This window comes from Podarcis bocagei (assembly GCF_964188305.1).
Source record: "Podarcis bocagei genome assembly, chromosome: 2".
NCBI classification, from domain to species: Eukaryota; Metazoa; Chordata; class Lepidosauria; order Squamata; family Lacertidae; genus Podarcis; species Podarcis bocagei.
Window position 1 is genome coordinate 18,538,480 of NC_138126.1, and position 27,599 is coordinate 18,566,078.

Here is a 27,599-nt window from a genome sequence, read left to right on the forward strand (position 1 = left end):
AACGGCGTTTCCGTGCGCTGCTCTGGTTCGCCAGAAGCGGCTTAGTCATGCTGGCCACATGACCCAGAAGCTGTACGCCGGCTCCCTTGGCCAATAAAGCGAGATGAGCGCCACAACCCCAGAGTCGGCCACGACTGGACCTAATGGTCAGGGGTCCCTTTACCTTTAATGTTACCAGTAATAAATTTCTGTATGTTTATTCAAAACCTGCCAAGATGTCCAGCTCAGAGGCCCTGAGGATCATCTAGTCTAGGGTTGCCATCTTTCAAAAAGCTCTTTTAGGAAGACCCCCAAATCGTTGAGCCTTTTAAAAAGAAAACCACCAGAATTGCTGAGCCGCTTTTCGAATGGCTTGCCTAACGTCCGGCAAAATCCGGCAGCCCTCTGTTTGAAGTGGTTTGGAGAGCCTAGTTGTTGTGCCGGCATCTTCGTCACAAATAGTAGTACCACCAGGACTCTGTGTGTTTGTGTTTACATGCACCCACCCACCGCTGCGAGTGGATCCCTCTCTCGCTTGCTCCAAATACCTTGCTCTCTGACTCACTCTGCCCTTGTGGTTATTCTCTGCCTCGGAGGATCATATGCCACTCAGAGGAAGGCTGTTTACTGCTGGGAGACCCACCCTAGCCTCAGGTGGGTGGGGCATGCATATATATAGCACAGATGAAATGAGCCCCTTCACTGACTCATAGCCACTGGGATTGCTCCTCTTGGAAAATCTGCCATTCCCAACTCTTCTCAGCTCAGCAGCTACATGATGGCCAGACTCCTTGTCCTGTGTGTTGCAGTTCTTGCCTGCATCAGTATTGGTAAGGCAAACATCCAGCTTTATCCCTGTTCTTGTATATTTCCTAAAGGATTTGTTTCTCATCTCTTTACCTCGCTGCCACCCCCAAATTCCTTTACTTTGTGGCTTGCCAGAATCTTTTTAACTAGGAACAATTCCTCATTCGACTGACCAAACTAGGAAATGTACCAGCGGGGAGAGCAAACTCTTTATTATTGGTAGAAATATTCTCATAAGGGGGGGTTCAAAGGTATTGCCCTTTATATATTTGGGCAGGGGGTAACTGTCACCAAAGCTGTCATTCCCTTAGCTGCTCGATAAGAGTGGTAGAAAACTTCTGCTTTTGTGGCAAACTATGTGCTTCCCACTATATCTGACCTGGATAAAGAAATACAGTAAGTTGTTGTTTTTTAAAAAATTGGATGGATTCAACAAAATGGGAAGGAAGGGAAAAGGTGTGCCAAATAAAGGCTTGACCTTTTTAAAAAAAAAAAAAAAAAAAAAACACCCCCTCCAAACTGGACAGCTCTAAGGAAGACATGAAACAAGCGGGGGGGGGGGACCCACTACCTAAATAAACTTCACACCGGATTATTTGTGAGCATATGTACAACATTTTTGAATGCGATGTTGTGCAAATATTTTGTAAGTCGCTTTGCGAGCCCCTTGAGGCTATAAACTGGGATGGAAGTATTCTCAATAAATACATTAAAATAGCTCTACATTGCAAACTAAAAGGGGGGGAAATGGGCTCAGTGCCATCCCTTAGAAAACAAAGAGTCCCAGTCTCCTGGGTTTTGGCTACTAAACGGCAAACCTTGATTCTAGCACCTCTTTCCCCAAATCTTATCTTCGAGTTGTCAGGTTGGTCTGCCTCCTCCTTATCTTTGAATTGCCAGAGTTGTGCCCTGCAGATGTTTTGAACTACAACTCCTAGCAGCTCAGAGGGTTTACCTCTGTTAGTTTTTGGCAGGAAAAAAAGTCTCTTCTTGTGGCATCTTAAAGACACAAAAAGATTTGTGGCTCTAGCTGTTGTGCATCTCTTGAACTGGGTTCTAATCTACAAAAGCTTAAGCCACAGTATAAGCCAATGTTGTGATGTTGTCAGCTGCTTCCCCTGGGGTGACACTGGCGACAGAAGAGTGGGAGAGCTGTATTTTGACCATAAACAAAAAAACAAAGAAATCTGTTATCCTTAAAGTTGCCACAAGACTCTCGCAGGGCAAAACTTTCTCACTTGTCAAGACTGATTGATCTGAAAGTCACTCAAGGTGGATTAAGACACGCATACAGATCTTTGGGTGGTATCCAAATAAGCCTTGCTCAGAGTAGACCCTATTGATATTAATGCACATGACTCAGTTTTCTCCATTGGATGGGGTGGGTCTACTCTGAGTAAAACTTACTTGACTACCACCCGTTCCCCCCAAAATATATGCCAGTGGCCATTTGAAGAGGTGATTTGCTTCGCTTTTTTGCACAGGATATTGGCCCAAATATAAGCCACACCCAAATATAACCCGCACCTTAACTTTTCATGGTCGGAATTTGGAGGGGGGGGGTGGAGCGAGGCTTGCATTCAGGCCAATACAGTAGTTAAGCTGTGGGGTTTGCTCCTGTAATAGGTAGTGGTGGCCCCTAACTTGGGTGGCCATAAAAAAGGACCAGACAAACTCATGGCAATCGCTACCTACTAATCATGATGGCTGTGTTCTACCTCCATTGTCAGAGCTGGAATGCACAGCTGCTTGGGAATCACTGGTGTGGATTTAGCACTGTTGCACCCAGCCCTTACTCGCGGGCGTCCCATAGACATCTGGTTGCCCACCGAGAGAAGAGGATGCTGAAGAACATGGGGCCCCTTTGACCTTTGATCCAGCAGAGCTCTTCTTGTGTTCTTATGCCCCTCTGGCCATTTGGGGGTGGTCTCCAAAGACCACTTGCACAGGCAACCGATGACCTTAATGCAGTGTGTTCCTATTGCAATTCAGAAAAAAGCAAGGCATCCCAATGTCCCCTACGTCATTCATTTTTGCAAGTCCTGTGTGTGTGTTTTGTTTTTGTAATGGCACCACTAACTGGTCACCTCCCTATTGGGATCACCCCCAAAACCTCCATATTTCTACTGTGCCAAATACCTTATTTTTCCGTGCATAACACGCCCCTGTGTATAAGACGCCCCCTATTTTGGGGGACTCAAAATTAAGAAATTGGGGGTGGGGATTGCCCAGAGTTGCTGAATCACCCGCACTACCGTCGCTGGCAATCTCCTGCTCGCGGAAGCAACCAATCCCAGGTCCCCACTCATATATCCATGTATAAGAAGACCCCAATTTTTAAACATTATTCTAACGTACTAAAACCTCGTCTTTTACATGGAAAACTACAGGTCATTTGCCTCCCTGACGCTGCCTTGCCACACCCTGCTTTTTAAGAGTCGCGGCTTTGAAACTCTCTTTGAAACTGTTGAGAAAGCACGGGGGAATAAGTTAAGGAGCTTAAGGAGAAAGTGGGCAGGTGGAGAGCTTGAAAGCACTGGACTTAAGATGGAACCAGGGGGGGGGGGAGTCATAATCAGGTAACAAGTTTCTTTTTTAAAAAAGAGAAAAGAGGAATGCCACAGACAAGACAAAGGATATATTGTGGAGTCTCTAGAGAGGGTGGGGATCTTTAGAAACAGGCAAAGCACCCATCACATCAGGGATGGGCTAGGGATAGCTCCCATGTTTAAAGACTAGTTAACAAAATGCATATCCAAACATGTAGCGTTCTGGTTCCTCTTCTTAAGACATCTATTTTTCCTTCCCTAACACCATTACTCACACCATGGTCAGCCAACTTGAGAAAAAAGAAGACGAAGAAGAGTCGGAAAAAACCAGGGGATTTTTCTTCTTCCCCAAGCACTTCTTCTTCCTGTAACGATGGGCGAGGGTGTCTAAAAGTCTTGAGCCAACCTTAAGATTACCAAACGTATTGCAGCGTTGTGTAGGCAAGGCTTCCTCCCTGGAAGTAATCGTAAGTGGGTGTTCACGCAGGAAAGCTGACGTTCCAGTAAAAATGACTAGCCCTTAGGGTGCCACACAAAACTTTTGGAACTGAGGGATATTCCACACTTCGGCTTGCCCCGATTCTAGACAACGCAGGTCTGAGCGGTTTCCCACTTGAACCATTCCTTTCCGAGGGACAACTCGATTGTTACTTGCTCCGATCTGAGCACTAAATAGCCGTTTCCCCCTCAGGGGAAAGCAGCGGGATAAACGTTTATTCACGGTTTCAGCCCGCACCATTCCAGATTATGCTCTTGAGTTTTTATAGGTGTTTTGAAATACAGGGCTGAGAATGCAGACCTTTGACAATTGTTTCCTTAGCACTTCAGTAAAAACAGGATAGTTTTTTGGTTTTTTTAAAACTTGCCCTCAGCATTCACATTTCTGCTGAAATTCAGAAGTTGGCCTCGTTTTTTTCTATTGGCAGATGTGAATTCAAAATTCTTTGTGAGGGAAAATAATAATAATAATAATAATAATAATAATAATAATAATAATAATAATGTATTATTTATACCCTGCCCATCTGGCTGGGTTTCCCCAGCCACTCTGGGCAGCTCCCAACAGAATATTAAAAACACAATAAAACATCAGTCATTAAAAACCTCCCTAAACAGGGCTGCCTTCAGATGTCTTCTAAAAGTCAGATAGTTGTTTATTTCTTTCACATCTTGTGGGAGGGCATTCCACAGGGCGGGTGCCACTGCCAAGAAGGCCCTCTGCCTGGTTCCGTGTAACATCGCTTCTCACAGGGAGGGAACCGCCAGAAGGCCCTCAGAGCTGGACCTCAGTGTCTGGGCTGAATGATGGGGGTGGAGACGCTCCTTCAGGTAGTCTCATTCCATGATAGCTCTCTGCCCTACAGTGGAGGGCATGGATAAGGGAAATTTGGTAGACGGGTGGGTGGGTGAGAGCATTGTCAGTGTGGGTGCCTTGACAGTTGACTCTGAGAACGCAGGAAGGCCTAACAATCCTTATAATCAAAGGTGTAGCAAAGGCTGTTATTTAGATGTTTGTATGTTGTATACTAACATGAGTTTGACCAAGCTGTGGGAGGCAGTGGAAGACAGGAGTGCCTGGTTTGCTCTGGCCCATGGGGTCACAAAGAGTTGGACACAACTAAATGACTAAACAACAAAACAACAAATGTTGTACATCTTGCTTATCTCCCTTCTCATAACACTAGAACTCATTGACAATGAACTCATTTAATGAAGATAAAAAAATTTCTTCCAGTAGCACCTTAAAGACCAACTAAGTTAGTTCTTGGTATGAGCTTTCGTGTGCATGCACACTTCTTCAGATACAAAGAAGTGTGCATGCACACGAAAGCTCATACCAAGAACTAACTTAGTTGGTCTACTGGAAGAAATTTTTTTATTTTGACTATGGCAGACCAACACGGCTACCCATCTGTAACTGGAGTCATTTAATGAAGATTAAGGTTGGCACTTCTTCACACAGTTGAACTTTGGGTTTTGCTCCCACGAGACATGGTGATGGCCATAGACAGGATTAGGCAGATTCCTGGAAGATACAGCTATTAGTGCCTCCTAGACCCAATACCTCTGTTCTTCCTACACTGTCTGCATGCCTCTCAACATTGGTTGCTTGGAATTACAAGTGGGGAGAGCCTCATTTCTCTTCAGTTGACCACTGTGAGGTCAGGCTACAGGACTAAATGGGACTTTGGCCTAATCTCGTTGGGCTTCTCTTCCGTTCTTACGCCACGCAAAGTGGTTCGTGTCAGGAAGCAAAAGAACAAGATGCAAATTTCGCAATTGCGAATGCGGGAAAGAAGCGATGGGTTGTATAACCAGCTACGTCAAGGGTGCGGAACTGGATCCAAACAGCAAGACAGAACCTGACATCCCCTAATACCTACGTTTGCCAGGCAGGGCCGCTTACCTGTCAATTGCCCAATATCACAATGAACTCTTTTCTTTTGCAGACCAACTTGAGTTCACCGCCCATTGTCTTGGGTTGGTGAGTCACTTAGTCCCTAGGGTCCCAAGGCATTGAAATCAGTGGATTTTTGTTAGTCACCAGCTGACGCCCATTGGTTTCAATAAGTTCATGACTTATTGTGTTACTGTCTTAAGAGAGCCAGTGTGGTGTAGTGGTTAAGAGCGATAGACTCGTAATCTGGGGAACCGGGTTCGCTTCCCCGCTCCTCCACATGCAGCTGCTGGGTGACCTTGGGCCAGTCACACTTCTCTGAAGTCTCTCAGCCCCACTCACCTCACAGAGTGTTTGTTGTGGGGGAGGAAGGGAAAGGAGAATGTTAGCCGCTTTGAGACTCCTTCAGGTAGTGATAAAGCGGGATATCAAATCCAAACTCTTCTTCTTCTTCTTCTTTAAGTACGTTTTCAGGGAAAAGGGGAGTGGGGCTTCTATCACATCGCCATCACTGGGCAGACCTCCACCCACCACTGACAGCTTGTCCATCTTGTTGAGACGGATCGGCTGCTTATGGAATAGCTAGCAGGATCAGCAATTAAGAAGGGAAAGGAAGGAGAGGTAGCTGAGGTCACATTTAAGCAGAAACAGTGGCCCAGAAACCCCAACAACAGGGGGTTCCATGGTTCTCAGAAGCCTTAAAACACAGGCAAAAATGCCTCCATATCTGACACATTGGAAAAGAATTAGGAAAGTGCTGTTGCTTTCAGGCTTCCCATAGGGGCGTCTGGTTTTACAATTCACATTGTAATTCTGGTTGAGAACAAGATGCTGGATCAGATAGGCTCCCCTTGGTTTGATCTATCAGGGTTCTTTTCCTTACCCTGCTTTCCTTGCAGGTAAAAATGTGAGCAAACAACCTCATCTATTCACAGTCTCATTTGTGTGTCTACTGGGGGATGTGCATCCCGTTGCACCACCTGAGGCAAAACAGGAAGTGTCATCTGTCCCTGCCACCACTGCCTGCACACCTGCCCTCCACAGGTAGTGCTGGTATCAGTGCCAATTTCAGGCAAGATCTCATCAAAATCTCAAGAGATCTTGTGGAGCGCACGAGATCTCACCTCAGATCGGTGCCAGCGCCACTTCTCTGCTGGTGGTAGAGGAGGCTGCTGGGATGGTTGCCTCACCTACCTAACAGCTGGCCCGGGCCTTGAGTGTACTGGAATCTGCTGTCGGGTCTTGGGCTGGTTGCTGTTGACTTCACAGTTATCTCTGTCTGCCACACAGATGGGTGATCATGGGATCAACTCAGCACACCTGTGGCTTAGAGATAATCTGAGAGTCTGCGTCATTGTTGACTTTCAGAGAGATTCAAAAAACGTTCCTCTTTACCCCAAAAGATACCAATCCTGGAAACCCTGAGGAAAGCGTTCTTAGAATGTTTTTAACTGTTTTCGGAATGTTTTTCTCCTTTTTATTATTGAAGCGTTTTGACCCCTCCCCCCCCCTTCCTGGAGGAAGAGCAGGATATAAATGGAACAAGTCAATAAAAAGAAAATTTATACGTGTGCCCCGCCCTTAGGAGAAACCACAGGTGGGCACGCCCTAAGTACCAAAATGGGAATAGATGTTTCCAGTAGGTTTCAACCAAGAGAAGGAAAACACCATTTTGGAATTTATTAATGTAGAGACCGAGGCTGTGCTTGTCGACCGAAGTCATCACTGTGTTTGACAAGAGCTCAATGGGACTTATTGCCGGATAGGAATATGTGAGATTGCAGCCTTCCATGTATCTGCGTGGATATTGTTTTTTTCCTCTGAGGCCCCTCTTCTGATCCGCTTCACCTGTGGAGCTGAGGGAGAGGGTGATGAGAGAAAGAGCCTTTTCGCTCATGACACCCTATTTTTGGAACAGTTATCTTACGCTGGCTTGCTTGGCCCGGTTCCTGAACCTCCTGGCATTTTAACTACCAGATGAATACTTCCCCTCCCCCCCTTTTCTCTTTTTGCCATGGCCTTTTTGTTTTTTAGATATGTAGTGTGCATTGCTTCATTTTGTGTTGCTTTTTCCCTTGCCATTTCCTTAAACCAGCTGTTTTGAGACCCAGGATCAGGACAAAACACAAGAAAAACCCAGTCGGGCCAGTGACCCATCTAGTCCATAGCTGTCAACTTTTCCCTTTTCTTGTGAGGAATCCTATTCGGAATAAGGGAATTTCCCTTTAAAAAAGAGAAATGTTGACAGCTATGATCTAGCCCAAAATCCCATTTCCACAGTGGCCAACCAGTTGTCTAGGGAAAGCCCACAGGCCACACAGGAGCCCAGGAATCATAGAATTGTAGGATTGGAAGGGACCCTGAGGATTGAGTACAATCCCCCTGCACTGCAGGAATACGCAGCTGTCCCATACAGGAATCGAACCTGCAACCTTGGTGTTACCAGCACCATGCTCTAACCTCTTGAATTCCCAGGCAACTGGTATTCAGAGGGGTATTCAGAGGCAGCATACAGCCACCCTGACCCACGAACTTGTCTAATCCCCTTGTCAAGACTTTTTAATTGTTAGCCAGAAATATACCGTATTTTTCGCTCTATAATACGCACCCGACCATAACACGCACGTAGTTTTTAGAGGAGGAAAATCCGTAGGCATGCCACCTGTAGGCATTCCCTCCATAACACGCACAGACATTTCCCCTTACTTTTTAGGAGGAAAAAAGTAAGTGTTGTGGTGCAAAAAATACGGTAATAAATAAAATAAATATGTAGCCCTACTGGCTTATGTTAGGGATGAACTGTAGTGTTCATTCGATCTAGGCTTTCCTTCAAACAATATTGGGAACTGTAGATTGCCCCCTCACAGAGCTACAGTTCCCTTCTGGTGGTTCCCTCATTGCGAGAAGCAAAGCTACAGGGAACCAGGCGGAGGGCCTTCTTGGTAGTGGCACCCGCCCTGTGGAACGCCCTCCCATCAGATGTCAAAGAGATAAACAACTACCTGACATTTAGAAGACATCTGAAGGCAGGGAAGTTTTTAATGTGTGACCCTTGACAAGCTCCACTTCCTAAGATTATTTGGGGGAAGCCGTGTGGTTTCAACGTATGGTGGAGATGTGGCCCTAGACCAACAGTCTACCTTGAAAGTTTACCCTCCATGAGAAGATCGTTGCGGAAAGTTTGCACAACGTGACTGAAATTCCCTTGCGTGTGTGGCTGCTATAGAGGAATGTTATTGAGGGGTGGGAACAAGGCGTAACCCCACAGCCTGGCCAAACTGTTGCCGCGCCTTAGAATACACCCCAGGGTCTCATTCAATCGCTCAGCGATTTCCCAGCCAAACCACAACACTTCCTTGGCAAAGAATATAATCGAGGCTGAAAAGATTCCTTAAGGATGGAACATTGGAAGCCCACTGGTCTCGAGAGGCTGAATAATAATAATAATAATAATAATAATAATAATAATAATTTAAAAAACAACAACCCTCTTTCCTCAGCCAGGCCCCTGCTCCAAAATGTCTTCTTCACATGGTCCACTTGAGTCAACACAATCTGTCCCTGCCTTTTAGGGCAGGAATTCCAAAACTGCTCTCACACAGAGGGAGTCGAGCACCTTCAAGAATGGTTTCACAACTTGTGGGGGTTCCCTCCACCCTCACAATAAATTGCAGCCCTCCTTCGCTTTGCAACCCAAACATGTCTCAGCCAGTTTCCTGCCTCACTTCCATGGGTCCCAGTATTGTCCAGCCAGGAACTGGTTGTTGATCAAAGGCTACCACCCTTACAGAGAAATCTGGAAATTTCTGCCTCGAGCTAAGCTGGAGTGTTGCAGTTATTTTCCCGATGACTCAGAAACACACGGCACCCTCCCAGCCCTTCTTCGCCAGCATCCCTCCTGAGTGGAATTCTTTCAACTCGCTCGCATTTATCGGAGAAAGCCATTGCTAAAATCTTCCCCCGTTACTCATTTGCCACACCCCGAAACACGCTGCCTGTTATGCAAACCCTTTTGGCCGTTTTCCTCTGCCTTGCGGAGAATGGAAATAAAAAAAGCTGGAAAGCCATTTTCATAAATCACAAGAACAACTGGGCCGCAACGACCGCACTACAAAAAGAGAAAAGTGCAAGACTTAAACTGGTTATCAGGGAGGGGGCGGCGCTAACGTATGGCCAGATTTCATTAAAAATTGTAAGATTTGGCCTAAGAGGAGGCATCTAATCCATCATCTTCTCCGTGTGCCCAACCTGATGCCAATGGGAAAAATGAAAGTAGCACATGAAAAATTTAATTTTTATCTGTTTGTGTGGCTGGCTTCTATGCAGTAACACCAAAACATGAAGACAGTCTTTAAATAAAGATAGTTGTTATAAGATTGAGGGTTTTTTTTGGGGGGGGGTCTTTTGGATGTCCTCTGGGTGACCCCATCAGTTTAGCTGTCCCCTAAGCTTTGGTACCAGAGTTCGCTTTGTTGCATTAATGGCTCTAGCCAAATCTTTTAAGTGCCAGCAGCAGTTCCCCAAACCGTTATTATTTCCTCCTTCCGCCCTTCAGGGCAGGATATGCAGATACTGTAATTGTTATTTTCCTGTTTAGCCTCTGTCCTATCTGTGTTCCTCTCTGTGAGCTTGCAAACGCTTGCTTGCCTTCACAATTCGAAGCAAGTAAACACCGCACCACACACTTTTCTGTGCTCCGAATTGCCCTCTTGCTATTTAAAAACAATCCCAGGAACTGGTAGCGGATGCATCTGTTAGCAAATAATGTGTTGTTTGGGATTGGCCCCAGAACTACACCCTGTGAACACGGCCTCCAAATCTGATGTCTGTGTCAAGCTCAGCCATGAGGAGAAACACAGTGGGGAAGGACAGGGAGTTTTCCAAACCACAGTGTGGCTTCACAGTCTGTGGGAACCAGGGGCCAGGCAGGTGGATGCTTCCAGGTAGATTTCAGGGGCTTTACTCCTCTCTCGTTTCGAAGGCAGTGCTTTGCGTGGACAGGCGGAGTCCCCCAAACCCTGGGCGGCCCCCCCCCATGTGGAATAACGACTCAAGACAACGTGCTATGGGATTAAATTGGCCACAACTTTATTATATTTCAGATGTGGGTAGACCTTGGCTCAGGTACTGGGCGTTTATCCCTCCCAGTCCCCAGCCAGGGACCTAGGGTTATCCAATGTGGGGGGGGGATGGGCCGGCTCTGGAGAACATATGTTCAAGCAGAGATAGCCGCCCCCGTTATGCTGCCGTCACAGGGGAGAGCAATGACGACCTCTCGGTGTACTGTCAAAGCCTCCCCTCAAAACAACCCCTTTAACAGGGAATCATAGAATCATAGAGTTGGAAGAGACCACAAGGGCCATCGAGTCCAACCCCCTGCCAAGCAGGAAACACCATCAGAGCACTCCTGACATATGGTTGTCAAGCCTCTGCTTAAAGACCTCCAAAGAAGGAGACTCCACCACACTCCTTGGCAGACCACACTCCTTGGGGAACCCTGGTATCGCCAACGCAAAGAGGAAGGGGGCATGGGTCACTGCTGCACGCCCCCCCCCCATTCGGGAAGATAGACTAAAGGATTCCGCCCAAGGCCTGATACCGCCAAAGTTGTGACGTTTTGCTACAGGAAAGGCAAAACCTGCCAATGCAGGGGAATTCCTTTCCGGCCCTTCAACAGCGACCTTGACGTAGCAGCGCCCGCGTACCTGTGGAGAAAAGGTTAACCTGCAAAAGAAGTCTTAACTGGGGGTGGGTAGGGTGGGAGAAGCTCTGGAGCCAACTGACAATTCCCAGGTAAGATCCTCCCCCTATTGTGTGGGCAGGTAGTCCCTCCCCTACCTGGCTTGGTCTCCTTGGCAACGCTTCCCCAGGTAGGATTGGACAACTGGCTGAGGTAGGCAGAGACCTCCAGGTTTCCCACCTGGGGGAAGGCAAAGCCAAGCCTGTGCTAATGGAGCCGCATAGGGTCCAGGGGCTGCGCGCGTCCACGCAAAGGGCGCCCCCCCCCCGTTTAATGTGGGGAGCGGTCATTCTGTCCTCTAACCAAATAGTGTCTTGTCAGCAGGGATTTTCTGGATTCTGATCTGCAGTGTGGGGAAAGGGACAGCAGGCAAGCAAATGTTATAGTTCCCCTCCGGTCTGACTCAGAAAAGAGTTACCTTCGTGCAGGAACCCCTTCGTTGCCATCGCCACCCATTTCAAGGATGCGCGCAAACAGGGCATACTGTTCCAGTTTGCAGAAAACACACATTTTAGAGGCCCTGGGAAAGGTCTTGTTTTCCACGAAGGGCTGTGGTTTGGAGCGGAGCTGTTTTTTCCAGACTGGGCATCCGCTTCGTTCCTGTCTGCAATGTTTGCTTCTTGCAGCAAAGCTCACCGCAGGCTGCTTGCTGGTTCTGCCTGTGTGTGTGCTTGAGATTATAGTGTCTTATTTGTGCGAGCCTTTGGCGGGGCATCACTTGCTTATTTAAAAGAGCTGTGAATGCACATAATCCCACTCTGCAAAACACCGAAGGCATGAGGGAATAGAGAGTTAAAGGGTGCAAAAAGCACAGGCAATTTTGACCCAGGTCCCTGTATCTCTGGGGACCAAATCCTACTTGTGGGATTTTCTGTAAATCTTTTGTGACGGGTGGGTGTGCCTTTTTAAAATGCCTACATTTGGCGGTTCGTGCACCTTGATTTCCTCTTTTTTTTCTTATTTAAAAAGGTTTTATTAAAACTTTTTTCATAGTGCAATATGGAAAAAGAAACTAATCCAAGTATAAACAAAAAGCAGAGAGAGAGAGAAAAAAGAAAACACAGAGTACAGTGGTACCTCAGGTTACATATGCTTCAGGTTACATACGCTTCAGGTTACAGACTCCGCTAACCCAGAAATAGTGCTTCAGGTTAAGAACTTTGCTTCAGGGTGAGAACAGAAATCGTGCTCCGGCGGCGCGGCGGCAGCAGGAGGCCCCATTAGCTAAAGTGGTGCTTCAGGTTAAGAACAGTTTCAGGTTAAGTATGGACCTCCGGAACGAATTAAGTACTTAACCCGAGGTACCACTGTACTCTCTCAAGGGTAGCTCTTAACCAGGCATAGGCAAACGCGGCCCTCCAGATGCTTTGGGACTACAATTCCCATCATCCCTGACCACTGGTCCTGCTAGCTAGGGATGATGGGAGGTGTAGTCCCAAAACATCTGGATGGCCAAGTTTGCCTATGCCTGCAGTCTTAACCCTTTATTCACACAGAAAGTTGTGGACCCTCCCGACTCTAAACCTGGGAACTTTCCTTCCTCCTCCCAGTCTCTCACCCTGGGAGGTCTTCCCTGTATTTCCTGAAAAATGATAATATTTAGGAAGGGCTGGGTCCTTCAGTTCTTCAATGTAAAGATTAGAGAACTAGGCAAGACTGTGCAAGTACATTTCTATGCTATTTTTTATTATTATTATTATTATTATTATTATTATTATTATTACTATTACTATTATTATTGTGTTTATATTCTTTACTCCAAGTCACTCAGGGTGGCATGCATGGTTCTCGCCCTCCTCATTTCAGTCCCACAACCCAAAACGTAAGAAGAGTCTATTGGATCATGCCTGTAGCCAGTCTCGTCCAGTTTGCCTCTAAAGTTAACCATTTGTCCCAAAGCAACACTTTTCACAACTTGTAATTAAGCCACAGCTCTAAAGGCAGACAAGCCCGTACAGCTGGAACAATTGCTTTTAAAGGTCTTGCATTAGCCCGCCTCTTAGTGCGTCATTTTCTAATCCCATTGGCAGCGAGGATGGAATTAAAAGATAAGACTTTTTCGTAGCTTGCTAAATTGTCAAATGCCGCTACAGTGACAGCATTCAAAGGCTGCGTTCGCCACAGAGATCTGTTGTTCTTTTAAAGGGAGAGGGGGGCTATGAATCTCTAGCAGAGATGTCTTTCTCCGTATCTTAAGAAGAGCGCCCCAAAATTTCACTTCAAACGAAATCTGAGGCAGATCTGAGCCCTTCTCAGGAAAAGCTTCCAAAGGATTTTCAAGCGGAGCAACAAGGACCTGGGCAAGATTAGGCAACCTCTCTAAAGACAGCCCTATCTGTTGTCTGGCGTAGGCTGATAAAGACTGTGGTTCAAAATACCCAGAGGGCACCAGGTTAGTAGAGACAGGCGCTTCGATCACAAATAGGGAGAGTGCTGCCGCACTCATTTTATATATCATGCTTTTAACTGTTTTTACAACATTTTGGAAACATCTGAAGGCAGCCGTGTACCGTGGTACCTCGGGTTACAGATGCTTCAGGTTACATACGCTTCAGGTTACAGACTCTGCTAACCCAGAAATAGTACCTCGGGTTAAGAACTTTGCTTCAGGATGAGAACAGAAATCGCACGGCGGCAGTAAGAGGCCCCATTAGCTAAAGCGGTACCTCAGGTTAATAACAGTTTCAGGTTAAGAACGGACCTCCGGAACGAATTAAGTACTTAACCCGAGATACCACTGCACAGTGGTACCTCAGGTTACATACGCTTCAGGTTACATACGCTTCAGGTTACATACGCTTCAGGTTACAGACTCCGCTAACCCAGAAATAGTACCTTGGGTTAAGAACTTTGCTTCAGGATGAGAACAGAAATCGCACGGCGGCAGTAAGAGGCCCCATTAGCTAAAGCGGTACCTCAGGTTAAGAACAGTTTCAGGTTAAGAACAGACCTCTGGAACAAATTAAGTACTTAACCCGAGGTACCACTGTATAGGGAAGCTCTCTAAGGTTAAATGTTTCACTATGATTTTATATATGCTAGAAGCTGCCCAGAGTAGCTGGGGCAACCCAGTCAGATGGGCAGGGTACAAACAATAAATCATTATTATTGTTATAACTGTTTTGTATATGTTATTATATTGTCACAAAAGTCGGATGCGGCCCCCATTCTCTGCCAGAGAGGCCCAGGTTACTCCCAGCTTTTGAGGCCCCTAAGCATAGCTGTCAACTTTCCCCCTTTCTTGCGAGGAATCCTATTCGGAATAAGGGAATTTCCTTTTAAAAAAAGGGGAAACGTTGACAGCTATGCCCCTAAGCATAATAAATATAACAAATTGACAGCACATGAAACCAAAATACAGTGGTGCCTCGCAAGACGAAATTAATTCGTTCCGCAAGTCTCTTCGTCTTGCGAGTTTTTCGTCTTGCGATGCACGGTTTCCCATAGGAATGCATTGAAAATCAATTAATGCGTTCCTATGGAAACCGCCTTCAGATCAGGTCCGGGGACAGTCTGTCCCCCGACCTCTTCTGAAGGCTGGGGGGGGGGGACAAGGGCTTTTCTTCCCACCCCCAGCATTTTAAAAAACCCCGGGACAGCGGAGGACTTCTCCGCTGTCCGGGGCGATCTTAAAATGCTGGCGGGCGGCATTTTAAAATCGCCCGGGACAGCGGAGGACTTCTCCGCTGTCCGGGGCGATGTAAAAGCCCCTGGGAAGGCAGGCAGGGGGGAACAAAGACTTTTGCCCCCCGCCGGCCTTCAGAAGGTGTTCCTGCCCCGCCGCCCGGCTTCGGAGGAGCCTTCCGAAGCCGGGCGGCGGCGGGAGGTGTTCCCGGACCTGTTTTGAAGCAAGGGACGGAGGGGAGAAGATCGCTTCTCCGCGTTGCCGCCCCTTGCTTCAAAAGGGGTCCGGGGAGAAAGGGGAAGACGCGTGCCTTCCCCTCTGTCCCCTCTTTTGAAGCAAGGGAGGGAGGGGAGAAGATCGCTTCTCCGCGTTGCCGCCCCTTGCTTCAAAAGCGGTCCGGGGAGAAAGGGGAAGACGCGTGCCTTCCCCTCTGTCCCCTCTTTTGAAGCAAGGGACGGAGGGGAGAAGATCGCTTCTCCGCGTTGCCGCCCCTTGCTTCAAAAGGGGTCCGGGGAGAAAGGGGAAGACGCGTGCCTTCCCCTCTGTCCCCGGACCTGTTTTAAAGCAAGGGGCAGCGGGGAGAAGATTGCTTCTCCCCGTTGCCTGCCCCGCAATCTCTGAGGGGCAGAGGGGAAGACGCGCGCCTTCCCCTCTGTCCCCTCTTTTGAAGCAAGGGGCGGAGGGGAGAAGATCGCTTCTCCGCGTTGCCGCCCCTTGCTTCAAAAGAGGTCCGGGGACAGCGGGGAAGATGCCAGCATTTTAAAAAACCTCGGGACAGTGGGGGACTTCTCTGCTGTCCGGGGCAATTTTAAAATGCTGGCAGGCAGCAGTGAAGCCTTCGCTGCCGCCCGCCAGCATTTTAAAATCGCCCCGGACAGCGGAGAAGTCCTCCGCTGTCCCGGGGTTTTTTAAAAACCTCTCCGCCCCCCCCCCCCGCCAGGCTTCGGAGGAGGTCCGAGGACAGTGGGGAAGACGCGCTGCGCTTCCCCGCTGTCCCGGAGATTTCCCTATGGGCTTTCGTCTTGCGAAGCAAGCCCATAGGGAAATTCGTTTTGCGAAGCGCCTCCAAAACGGAAAACCCTTTCGTCTAGCGGGTTTTCCGTCTTGCGAGGCGTTCGTCTTGCGGGGCACCACTGTAAAGCACTAGAATACAGATATTTCTTAAGAAAGAAATGCTTTTCCAGCTGGGAGAGTATGCCACATTTTGGTCTGGTGCACCTAAAAAAAGAAATTGCAGACCTTCTTGAATGACAGAAAACCAAATCTGAGGTCCACCTTTCAGCTAGAGGCTTTCAGCGAAGGGCGTCCCCTGCCCCCCGCTAGCCCTGACTAGAGTCCTAAGACTTGTGGCCTAATGTCTGATCAGTAGAATTCTCAGTTATATCTCTCACCTTTTAAAACTATATATTTCTCTGTGCTTCAGGATCTGCTCTGCAGTGCTTGAAATGTTCGTTCACGTTTCACGGACTGCCCTGCCATACATCCACCACCACCTGCCAAGCAGGAGAGGTCTGTGCTACCATCCGGGGAGCAGCAGGTAAAGATACTTCTTTCATTTCTCAGATTATTCTCTCCCCCCCCCACCTCAAACCCCACCCTTTTCCTACTTCTGTTCTCTGCCCTGCCGTCCCCCAATGAGCCGTTCCTGGCATAATTCCCCCCCCCTCCCTGAGAGAGCATTTGGGCCTGTTCCCATGAAAGAGACACGCATGTGGAATAAATTACAGTGCTATTTAGAGTCCACATGCATAAGCCTGGCAAAAAAAACTCTCCCATTTTCTTAAAGCTGCTCGGCTATCTTAAATCTGGCTGACTCAGATTCATTACAAAACACTGTTTATGTAAGGAAGATCCACCCGCTGAAGCCAGATAGAGCCTAGTGGCATGAGGAGGGGATGTGGTTCATAAGATTTCTCTGGAACGCAAGACAAAGCTTGCCCCCTGCTCCCCCCCCCCCCCAGGAAACCTGCTCTTTACAACGGAATCGGAGCAAACATCATTCGAGTTTTCTGCGGATAGACATTTGCTCTGATTCTGCAGTAAAGAGGGGTTTCCTGGGGGGGAAGCAGCGAGGCAAACAGAAAAGCACTAGGACCCCCTGCCCAGAAAGCAAAGGACAATTCCTGCATTGCAGGGGGGTTGGAGTAGATGACTCCAGGGGTCCCTTCCAACTCTACAATTCTATGATTCTAAGTGGAAAACCGCTTGAATCCATGCTTTGTAGGCACAGGACCAAGGCTTGCCCAAGACATTTTGGCGCCTGAGGTGGACCAGAAAATGGTGTGTGTGTGTGTGTGTGTGTGCGCGCGCGTGTGCGTGCACACACACACACACAGCCAGGAAGGAAGGAAGGTGTGAGTGAAGATGTACATCAGGAACAAAGGAGGAATCGAATCAACCTTACCTGTTGGTTGAATTGGGAATCAAAGGCTGTTGCGGCGGAAAGAGGCCCTCTCTGAATCAGGCTGGCTGGGTGCAAAGCCCCAGAAGCCCCAGAGGGCAGCTTCTGCCATTTCCTCCCTGGGAGGAGACCAGTAGACTCCCCTATAAACCAAGAAGCTGCTGTAGAGGTGGCATAGTGGGGGTTGCTGAGGAGGTGGCAGATCTGGCCTCCAACTCGCATGCCCGTGCAGCGGCAGATGCATTCCTTGGAGACTGGATCTGCTGCCCCCTTATGGATTCTGCCATCTGAGGCGGCCGCTTCACCTTGGCTCTGTTGGATGCGTCCAAGGAAATGGGGGCAATTCACAAGCCCCCAGCTGGCTCCAGCCCACCAGCCAGCAGCCAGGCAATCTCCAGTCCTTGGCACAGCATAAAACAGCGATTGGGGAAACCCAGCCAGATGGGCGGGGTACAAATAATAAATTATTATTATTATTATATTCACAAGGGCAGAAAAAGGCATGTGTAAAGCATATTTATAAGCAGTTTATTCAGGACAAAGGAAAAACATGACTTCTCCCTTTCACGTCCAAGCAAGCAGCATAAGCAAAAGCTATACACAAACGGAAGTTCCCAGCAAGCTGTGCTGGAAAGTAAACAGGTATGTGACACACAACAGCCTGTTCCTCTTAAGGTGGAACGGAATATCTTAACAGCCTCATGTGTGAGCCGGCCCTGCACGGGACAAGTGAGGTGGAGACAAGCCTTACCTGGGAAGCAATGCCTCACCAAACCACATTCAGCTCCCTTAAATATTATGATCTGGTCTTTCTCAGGCAAAACCTTTCTAGGGCTGCCTGAGTTTGTAGGGCAGCAGTTGAAGAAGGAGCAAAAAGGGTTTTCTTGTGTGTGTGTTTCTTGTGGCTGATTAGCTGTTTTCCCTGTGTAAAGGTCAGAGGGGGCAGGGTTTCTGTTGAGGCAGGGGATTAGCTGTGGGAGGAGCTTATCAGAGTTTGTAGGGCAGCAGTTGAAGAAGGAGCAAAAAGGGTTTTCTTGTGTGTGTGTTTCTTGTGGCTGATTAGCTGTTTTCCCTGTGTAAAGGTCAGAGGGGGCAGGGTTTCTGTTGAGGCAGGGGATTAGCTGTGGGAGGAGCTTATCAGAGTTTGTAGGGCAGCAGTTGAAGAAGGAGCAAAAAGGGTTTTCTTGTGTGTGTGTTTCTTGTGGCTGATTAGCTGTTTTCCCTGTGTAAAGGTCAGAGGGGGCAGGGTTTCTGTTGAGGCAGGGGATTAGCTGTGGGAGGAGCTTATCAGAGTTTGTAGGGCAGCAGTTGAAGAAGGAGCAAAAAGGGTTTTCTTGTGTGTGTGTTTCTTGTGGCTGATTAGCTGTTTTCCCTGTGTAAAGGTCAGAGGGGGCAGGGTTTCTGTTGAGGCAGGGGATTAGCTGTGGGAGGAGCTTATCAGAGTTTGTAGGGCAGCAGTTGAAGAAGGAGCAAAAAGGGTTTTCTTGTGTGTGTGTTTCTTGTGGCTGATTAGCTGTTTTCCCTGTGTAAAGGTCAGAGGGGGCAGGGTTTCTGTTGAGGCAGGGGATTAGCTGTGGGAGGAGCTTCTCAGAGTTTGTAGGGCAGCAGTTGAAGAAGGAGCAAAAAGGGTTTTCTTGTGTGTGTGTTTCTTGTGGCTGATTAGCTGTTTTCCCTGTGTAAAGGTGAGAGGGGGCAGGGTTTCTGTTGAGGCAGGGGATTAGCTGTGGGAGGAGCTTCTCAGAGTTTGTAGGGCAGCAGTTGAAGAAGGAGCAAAAAGGGTTTTCTTGTGTGTGTGTTTCTTGTGGCTGATTAGCTGTTTTCCCTGTGTAAAGGTGAGAGGGGGCAGGGTTTCTGTTGAGGCAGGGGATTAGCTGTGGGAGGAGCTTATCAGAGTTTGTAGGGCAGCAGTTGAAGAAGGAGCAAAAAGGGTTTTCTTGTGTGTGTGTTTCTTGTGGCTGATTAGCTGTTTTCCCTGTGTAAAGGTCAGAGGGGGCAGGGTTTCTGTTGAGGCAGGGGATTAGCTGTGGGAGGAGCTTATCAGAGTTTGTAGGGCAGCGGCGCGCGCCTAGCGGCGCGCGCAGTTATATCCATCTTTTAGATTTAGGGGAGCTAGTCTCAAACGTTTGTTGGGGGAGACCTAGGTTTTTTTTTTTTTTTTTTTTTTGTGGGCAAAGTTATTTGTCCTGTCTTCAAGCTTTTTATGATGGAGGACCTCTGTAGCCACCCCCAACAACACGATCTCAAGATGGAAGGGGAGGGAACAGCTGCAGTCGCCTGCGATTCCTGCGCAATGTTTGCCATCTTGCCAAAGGTTGCAGGCAGCTTCACCTGCAGCAATTGCATGTTGATTGCCCTTTTAAAAGACAAAGTCCAGCAACTGGAGGAACGTGTAGCTACGCTCCAAAGAATTAGAGAGCTGGAGCTCTTCTTGGAAGCAACAGAGCACACCGTCCCCACCAAGGAGGAGACAGGGGACTCCCCTGAGAAGGAGGCTAGTTCATCAACACAGGAGCCAGATATATGGAGAAACGTGACTCAAAGAAGTAGGAGGCCCAGGGTTCACTCTGATTGTTTAGAAATACACAATCGCTTTGAGGTCCTCTCCCCTAGCATGGAAGACGAAGAGCAGACTCCATTTGAGGATCTCTCCCTCATTACAGTCGATCAGGTATATGAAGACGAGCAGCAAAGTCAGTCCTCAGGGAATGTGCAGGCGACCTTGGAACGGACAGCTCACGGAAGAACCCCGACCAAACCCAAGAGGAGGCGTGTAGTGGTGATAGGGGATTCCCTACTGAGGGGAACAGAAGCAGTGATCTGTGGGCCTGACAAGATGTCTCGGGAAGTGTGCTGTCTCCCCGGGGCTAAGATCCAAGATGTAACTGAACGACTGCAAGGAATCATAAAACCCACTGACAAATACCCCTTCCTCTTGGTTCATGTGGGAACCAATGACACTGCAAGCAATAGCCTCCAGAAGATCAAAAGAGACTACGAGGCTCTTGGCAGGAAATTGAAGCAACTAAATGCACAAATTGTCATCTCGTCTGTCCTCCCAGTTGAACGACGTGGCCCAGGGAGAGAGGGGAAAATAGTGGAAGTGAACAGCTGGCTTCGCAAATGGTGTAAACAGGAACGGTTTGGATTCTTAGATCACGGACTGCAGTTTCTTGAAGATGGACTTCTGGCAAGTGATGGGCTGCACCTCACAACGGTTGGGAGGAATGTTTTTGCCAAAAATCTCAGAAATCTCATCAGGAGGGCTTTAAACTGACTAATGTGGGGGAGGGAGACAGTGCTCCTGAAGGTAGGAGTCTATCAATTAATGAAGATGATCATCCAAATGTCATAGACCAAATGGAGCAAACAGCACGCAGACCTAGTGGTGGGAGGAAAAAATCCTTAAATAAGAGACACGGGGGAATGATTAATGGACTTCAATGTCTGTACACTAATGCGCAAAGCATGGGAAATAAACAAGATGAGCTTGAGCTCTTGGTACAGCAAACTAAATATGACATAATAGGCATCACTGAAACCTGGTGGGATAAGTCCCACGATTGGAATGTAATAATGGGGGGATACAATCTATTTCAGAGAAACAGACCAGACAAGAAAGGAGGAGGAGTGGCGTTATATGTCAGGGATGTGTATACCTGTGAAGAGATCCAAGATTTAGAACCTCAAAGCCAATGTGAGAGCATTTGGGTCAAAATTAAGGGAGAGAAGAATAACAGAGACCTCATTGTGGGAGTTTACTATAGATCCCCAAGCCAAACGGAGGACATAGATGATGCCTTCCTGGAACAGATGGCCAAGCATGCAAAAGGAAGGGAGATAGTAGTAATGGGGGACTTCAATTACCCGGATATTTGTTGGACGTCAAACTCAGCCAAGAGCATAAGGTCAAACAGATTCCTCACTGGCCTTGCAGACAACTTCATTGTCCAGAAAGTGGGAGAAGCAACAAGAGGAACAGCCATTTTAGATCTGGTCCTAACCAATGTTGATGACCTGGTTAGTGGGGTAGAAGTGGAAGGATCATTAGGCGCGAGTGATCATGCTCTTCTGAAGTTTACTATACAGCGGAAAGGAGCAGCCAAGCATACTAGGACTCAATTTCTTGACTTTAAGAAAGCCGACTTCATAAAACTTAGGGAAGTGCTGGGTGAGATCCCATGGACAGCAATACTAAAAGGAAAGGGAGTTCATGATGGCTGGGAGTTTGTTAAGAGGGAGATAGTAAAAGCACAACGTCAGGCAATGCCAATGAGACGGAAACATGGAAGGTGCCTAAAGAAGCCAGGGTGGCTATCTAAAGAACTTTTAACTGAATTAAGATTAAAAAAGGATGTGTACAAAAAATGGAAAAGGGGGGAAACCACCAAAGAGGAATTCAAACAAATAGCCAGCACGTGTAGACACAAAGTCAGAAAAGCTAAAGCACAGAATGAACTCAGGCTTGCTAGAGAGGTTAAAAGCAACAAAAAAGGCTTTTATGGGTATGTTCGTAGCAAAAGGAAGAACAAAGAAACAGTGGGGTCACTCAGAGGAGAAGATGGTGAAATGCAAACAGGGGACACAGAAAGGGCTGAACTCCTCAATGCCTTCTTTGCCTCAGTCTTCTCCGATAAAGAAAACAATGCCCGACCTGAAGAATTTGGAGCAAATGATTCAGCAAAGGAAACACAGCCCAGAATAACTAAGGAGACAGTACAAGAATATTTGGCTAGTTTAGATGTATTCAAGTCTCCAGGGCCAGATGAACTGCATCCAAGAGTATTAAAAGAACTGGCAGATGTGATCTCAGAACCACTGGCAGTCATCTTTGAGAAATCCTGGAGAACAGGCGAAGTCCCGGCAGACTGGAGGAGGGCAAATGTTGTCCCTATTTTCAAAAAGGGGAAAAGAGAGGACCCAAATAATTACCGCCCAGTCAGTCTGACATCAATAGCAGGGAAGATTCTGGAGCAGATCATTAAGCAAACAGTCTGTGAGCACCTAGAAAGGAATGCTGTGATCACCAATAGTCAGCATGGATTTCTGAAAAATAAGTCATGTCAGACTAACCTGATCTCATTTTTTGACAGAATTACAAGCCTGGTAGATGAAGGGAACTCAGTGGATATAGCCTACCTTGATTTCAGTAAGGCATTTGACAAGGTGCCCCATGATATTCTTGTAAAGAAGCTGGTAAAATGCGGTCTTGACTCTGCTACCACTCAGTGGATTTGTAACTGGCTGACTGACCGAACCCAAAGGGTGCTCATCAATGGTTCCTCTTCATCCTGGAGAAGAGTGACTAGTGGGGTGCCACAGGGTTCTGTCTTGGGCCCGGTCTTATTTAACATCTTTATCAACGACTTGGATGATGGACTCAAGGGCATCCTGATCAAATTTGCAGATGACACCAAACTGGGAGGGGTGGCTAACACCCCAGAGGACAGGATCACACTTCAAAACGACCTTGACAGATTAGAGAACTGGGCAAAAACAAACAAAATGAATTTTAACAGGGAGAAATGTAAAGTATTGCACTTGGGCAAAAAAAATGAGAGGCACAAATACAAGATGGGTGACACCTGGCTTGAGAGCAGTACATGTGAAAAGGATCTAGGAATCTTGGTTGACCACAAACTTGACATGAGCCAACAGTGTGACGCGGCAGCTAAAAAAGCCAATGCAATTCTGGGCTGCATCAATAGGAGTATAACATCTAGATCAAGGGAAGTAATAGTGCCACTGTATTCTGCTCTGGTCAGACCACACCTGGAGTACTGTGTCCAGTTCTGGGCACCACAATTCAAGAAGGACACTGACAAACTGGAACGTGTCCAGAGGAGGGCAACCAAAATGGTCAAAGGCCTGGAAACGATGCCTTATGAGGAACGGCTAAGGGAGCTGGGCATGTTTAGCCTGGAGAAGAGGAGGTTAAGGGGTGATATGATAGCCATGTTCAAATATATAAAAGGATGTCACATAGAGGAGGGAGAAAGGTTGTTTTCTGCTGCTCCAGAGAAGCGGACACGGAGCAATGGATCCAAACTACAAGAAAGAAGATTCCACCTAAACATTAGGAAGAACTTCCTGACAGTAAGAGCTGTTCGACAGTGGAATTTGCTGCCAAGGAGTGTGGTGGAGTCTCCTACTTTGGAGGTCTTTAAGCAGAGGCTTGACAACCATATGTCAGGAGTGCTCTGATGGTGTTTCCTGCTTGGCAGGGGGTTGGACTCGATGGCCCTTGTGGTCTCTTCCAACTCTATGATTCTATGATTCTATGATTCTATGTCCAGATTTTCCCGGACACGTTTGGGAATTGGGCTGCCCAAACTGCATCCAGGCACATTTCCGTTGAGTTGAAATGCTCTCCAAAGCAAAGCTCGACAACTTCACTGCCCCCCCCCCCGCAAGCTCAACAACCTTGACAAAAAAAGAGCTTTGTCCAGATTTTCACTTTTGGGAATATGGCAACCTTACTTTCATGCATTTGCTAAACACACAAAGGGTCCCGCATGCCAAAATGTTTGTCTTCCTCAACTAGGGCACCCTCCAGATGTTGTTGGACCAAAGCTCACCATCCTCCCTAACCCATAGCTGACAACGTTTTCCTTTTTTTAAAGGAAATTCCCTTATTCCGAATAGGATTCCTCGCAAGAAAAGGGAAAAGTTGACAGCTATGCCCTAACCATTAGCCATGCTGGCCTTAGGCGATGGAAGCAGAGAAGCTTCCAACATGTGAGGTTCAATGAAATGCACCTTATTCATTGTCTTTTGTTTGTTTGTTGTTCCTTGCTGCAGCTGGCCAGCGGCTTATCGAGAAGAGGAACTGCGTCGCTAGCGAGAAATGCAACAAGAACGAAACTGACAGTTTTGCGGGCATTAAGTACACCACCACTTACTACTGCTGTGAAGGCGATTTCTGCAACTCGGCTGCTACCCTTCCCACCAGCCATCTCTCCCTGCCAATGGCTCTGGCTATGCTGGGCGTCTGGCTCGTTCGCCTCCTGTAAGCCCTCTCCTGAGGAGGAGGAGGAGGAAGCAGCAGCAATTTCTACAGGATAGCAAAAAAAAAAAGGCCCCCAAATAATAATCATCCAGTCATACCGAACACTGTATCAAGTAGATTTACCCCTTTCTTCCTTCGTTTTGTTTCTCTATACTTTAAAAAAAGGCACTTGTTAATGAATCGTGGGCTGTGTTTTTCTCCTCCCTATCTCAGATAACAAGAACCACGTGCAAGTGGGTAAGGTTAGAGGCTGGAAGGGAGAGACTAGGGCCATGTTAGGAGAAGAAAACTTCCTTGCCTTGCCTGCCAACGCTTTACCCATCTGCTTTGTTATTTTATTGCGAGAAGATGCAGAGGCGGCATTTTATTCTATGTTTTGCCACACATCTGCACCAGGCGCATGGCGGAATTCTCCTTACCATTTGACAGGAAGAGACAAAGCCTCGTTATGGGTCATTTTTAACCACACATTTCAACCTGACAAGCGGTTAAATAAAATTCTTGTAACCGCATGGCAGTTTGCTTGTTCACCTTGGGCACAAGTACAAGTCGTCTCTGCACTTGCATGTGTATAAAAGAGTGGATATGGATGTTGATTTGTACAGCTCAGCTGTTGTGTACGGGTCGAACGTTGCGTGTGAATAAATATATCCACGTACAGCTCAACCCTCACTGAATGAAGCGTGTAAATACCCCTAAGGATGGTACAGAGAATGGTTGTGGACAACCTTTTTACCTCACATCTAACTCCTGGTGTGTGGTAAAATTCTGCTCACCGCCTGACAGAATAATACAGAAAATGGTTGGAGATTGTCAACGTGCCACCCATTTCGCCACACCTGGGCCCATGGTAAAAATTATTCCTGTCCTTGGCGGGATGATACAGATGAAGAAGCTACCTCAGGGTGAGAGCATTCGCCCTTAGGTAGTTTGTCAGATCATCCAGGTGGCTTTAGACAATTGGATAACACATGGCATTGTGACAGAGTCAATGGCCGGTAAACCGGTTGCCTCCATCCACTCTCTGTCTGAACTTTTTCCAGGTCTGGCAGTTTCCATTTTAGGAGTCCACAGAGTGTGAAATTGCCAGGGAGTCCCTTGTGCTTTTTTGCACAGAATTGCTGAGCATGGGATCTACCCAGACCACAGGCAGTGCTCCTGATGTTCATATTTTGCTTGGGGCCCATAAAAACACGAGACCGGACCTGGTTCTATCCCTCACCCTTCCTTTCCATCTTCTTTATATTTCCCCTTATTCTTTGTTTCTTTCTCTTGTTCCCTTTTCACTCATCCTTGTCCAGTGCCTTTCTTTTTTTTACAGATACACTTTCTCCTCAGGTTTTCTTTCTGTTACCTGTTCTTGGGCCTTTTCAACCATTTACACTCCATTCCACATTCTGCTTTGACCGCACCACTCTCTCTCTCTCTCTCTCTCTCTCTCTCTCTCTCTCTCTTCTTCCTTTTTTTGATTGTTGTTAATGGACTCTTTATAAGCTCTTTCATTTTATAGCCGCCTAGGGCGGCAAAAGGGGTGTTGTGCTCCCCTCACAACTGTCTGCGGTCTCTTTGTCACATGAATCACCCAGAATATGGTTACTCATAACCACTCCTTCCCTCTCAATGTGGCTGTGGGATACATCACATATTTTTTGACTCTTCCCTGACTTCTCCTGATGGCAACGGTGTGTCAATGAGGGAGACAGTTGGAGGGAGATCCCAGAGGACAGTTAAACCCTCCTCCCCTCTCCCCACAAAAAATACACTTTTACAACTTGAGTAGTGGCCAAGTGTCTATCTACAGAAAGAGGGGAGGAAGAAACCCTAACCTATTCGAGCTGCAACCACAGTGATGGGCTCACAGCTCCACATTTTGCCTGCCCCAGGGGTAAGCACCTGGGGACTGATGTGTCCATTAGCGCACACCTGCAAACATCCAGCTGTGCATTTGCAGCTGCACTGCACACACACATATCTGGAGGCAGAAGTGGGCTTAGTTCCCACAACACACACTTTGAGCTTGTCCACACTTCTGCCGGTGCCACCACTTCCCCACGGGGAAACCCAGTCTTTACAGCTGAATTGGTGCAAACGTCAGTCAGGTTTTCCTGAGGAAAGCCTGGTAGGGGAAATGGAAAACTTCTCAGCCCTGTGGTTTCCACGCACAGGACAAGCAGAAGTATGGACAAGCCCTTTGCCTACTTACAAGTGTCAGAAGGGAGAGCTGTGTGTAGGCACGTTGTTGACAGTTCAGGGCCACACTTTTATTGCTGATATTTGCCTCCAGCCTCACCATTTCAAGAATCGTTTTCCTGTCTTTTCTGTTTCCCTTCACACCTTGCATGTGGACTTTCTGAAATCGTCTGGAAACAGGACGCTGGATTAAAATGGACCCTTTGGGTTGATCCAGTAATGTTCTTCTCCTGCCTTTTAGCTTCTCAAAAACCGCATTATTTTTTTTTATCCACAAGACATACATTTCATGCCAGCCACATAATCAAAGATTTGGAGACAGCAGTTCGCAAATATCCAGACACTGCAGGGCACTGAATTAGGTAGGGAAATGGGTTTCGTAATTCATGTAGCAGGGGAAGAATGTACTTTGGCGATGTTTTTTAAAAAAATCTAAACTTGGTTTCCATATGCAGATCCAAACACGTTGATTGTTTGAAGAGGATTTTTTTCCCTTCCAAAGTGTGTGTTAATTATAATTAAAGCGCCTTAAATCACATATTTCTGTTTTCTCACTAGCAAAGAAGAGCTCAAATTATTATTCATGAAAAAAATGCTTTTTTTTAGAAGAGAGGAATTTGATACTAGAGTTTTAATATTTTGTTTATGAGGGCATTGGGGAGGAGAGACGTTCCCAATAGCAGGTGCGATCTCACCCTAAGGAGTTGAACACTCCCTCGGGTTTCAACATTCGAATGTATTGAATCGTTCATTTAAAAGTTGGGGGTTTGAACACGGAGGTTTCCACATGCAAAACCAAAAATGTGAGGAGGTTCCCCTTCCCCTCGCCACCTCGCTTCCTCGACTTTCTTATGGCTCCAAACAGCAACTTTTATTGTATCAAAATAAATATGATTCCTCCATA

General features: G+C 47.2%; 1 protein-coding gene across 1 annotated transcript; it reads left to right on the plus strand.

Moving 5' to 3' along the window:
- Positions 1 to 651: 651 nt before the first annotated feature.
- On the plus strand, positions 652 to 27,599 carry LOC308581197 (sperm acrosome membrane-associated protein 4-like). The gene is made up of 3 exons (XM_081183724.1): positions 652 to 809; positions 16,522 to 16,635; positions 24,298 to 27,599. Exons 1-3 carry the CDS (start codon positions 755 to 757, stop codon positions 24,507 to 24,509), a joined length of 381 nt encoding a protein of 126 aa, XP_081039850.1. The 5' UTR covers positions 652 to 754; the 3' UTR covers positions 24,510 to 27,599.

Excerpts from the sequence above, each read along its gene's own strand:
- LOC308581197 (XM_081183724.1), top strand. The coding sequence starts at position 755 with ATGATGGCCAGACTCCTTGTCCTGTGTGTTGCAGTTCTTGCCTGCATC. Across the intron at positions 810-16,521 it reads TCTTGCCTGCATCAGTATTG|GATCTGCTCTGCAGTGCTTG; the intron begins GTAAGGCAAACA and ends TCTGTGCTTCAG. Across the intron at positions 16,636-24,297 it reads TACCATCCGGGGAGCAGCAG|CTGGCCAGCGGCTTATCGAG; the intron begins GTAAAGATACTT and ends TCCTTGCTGCAG.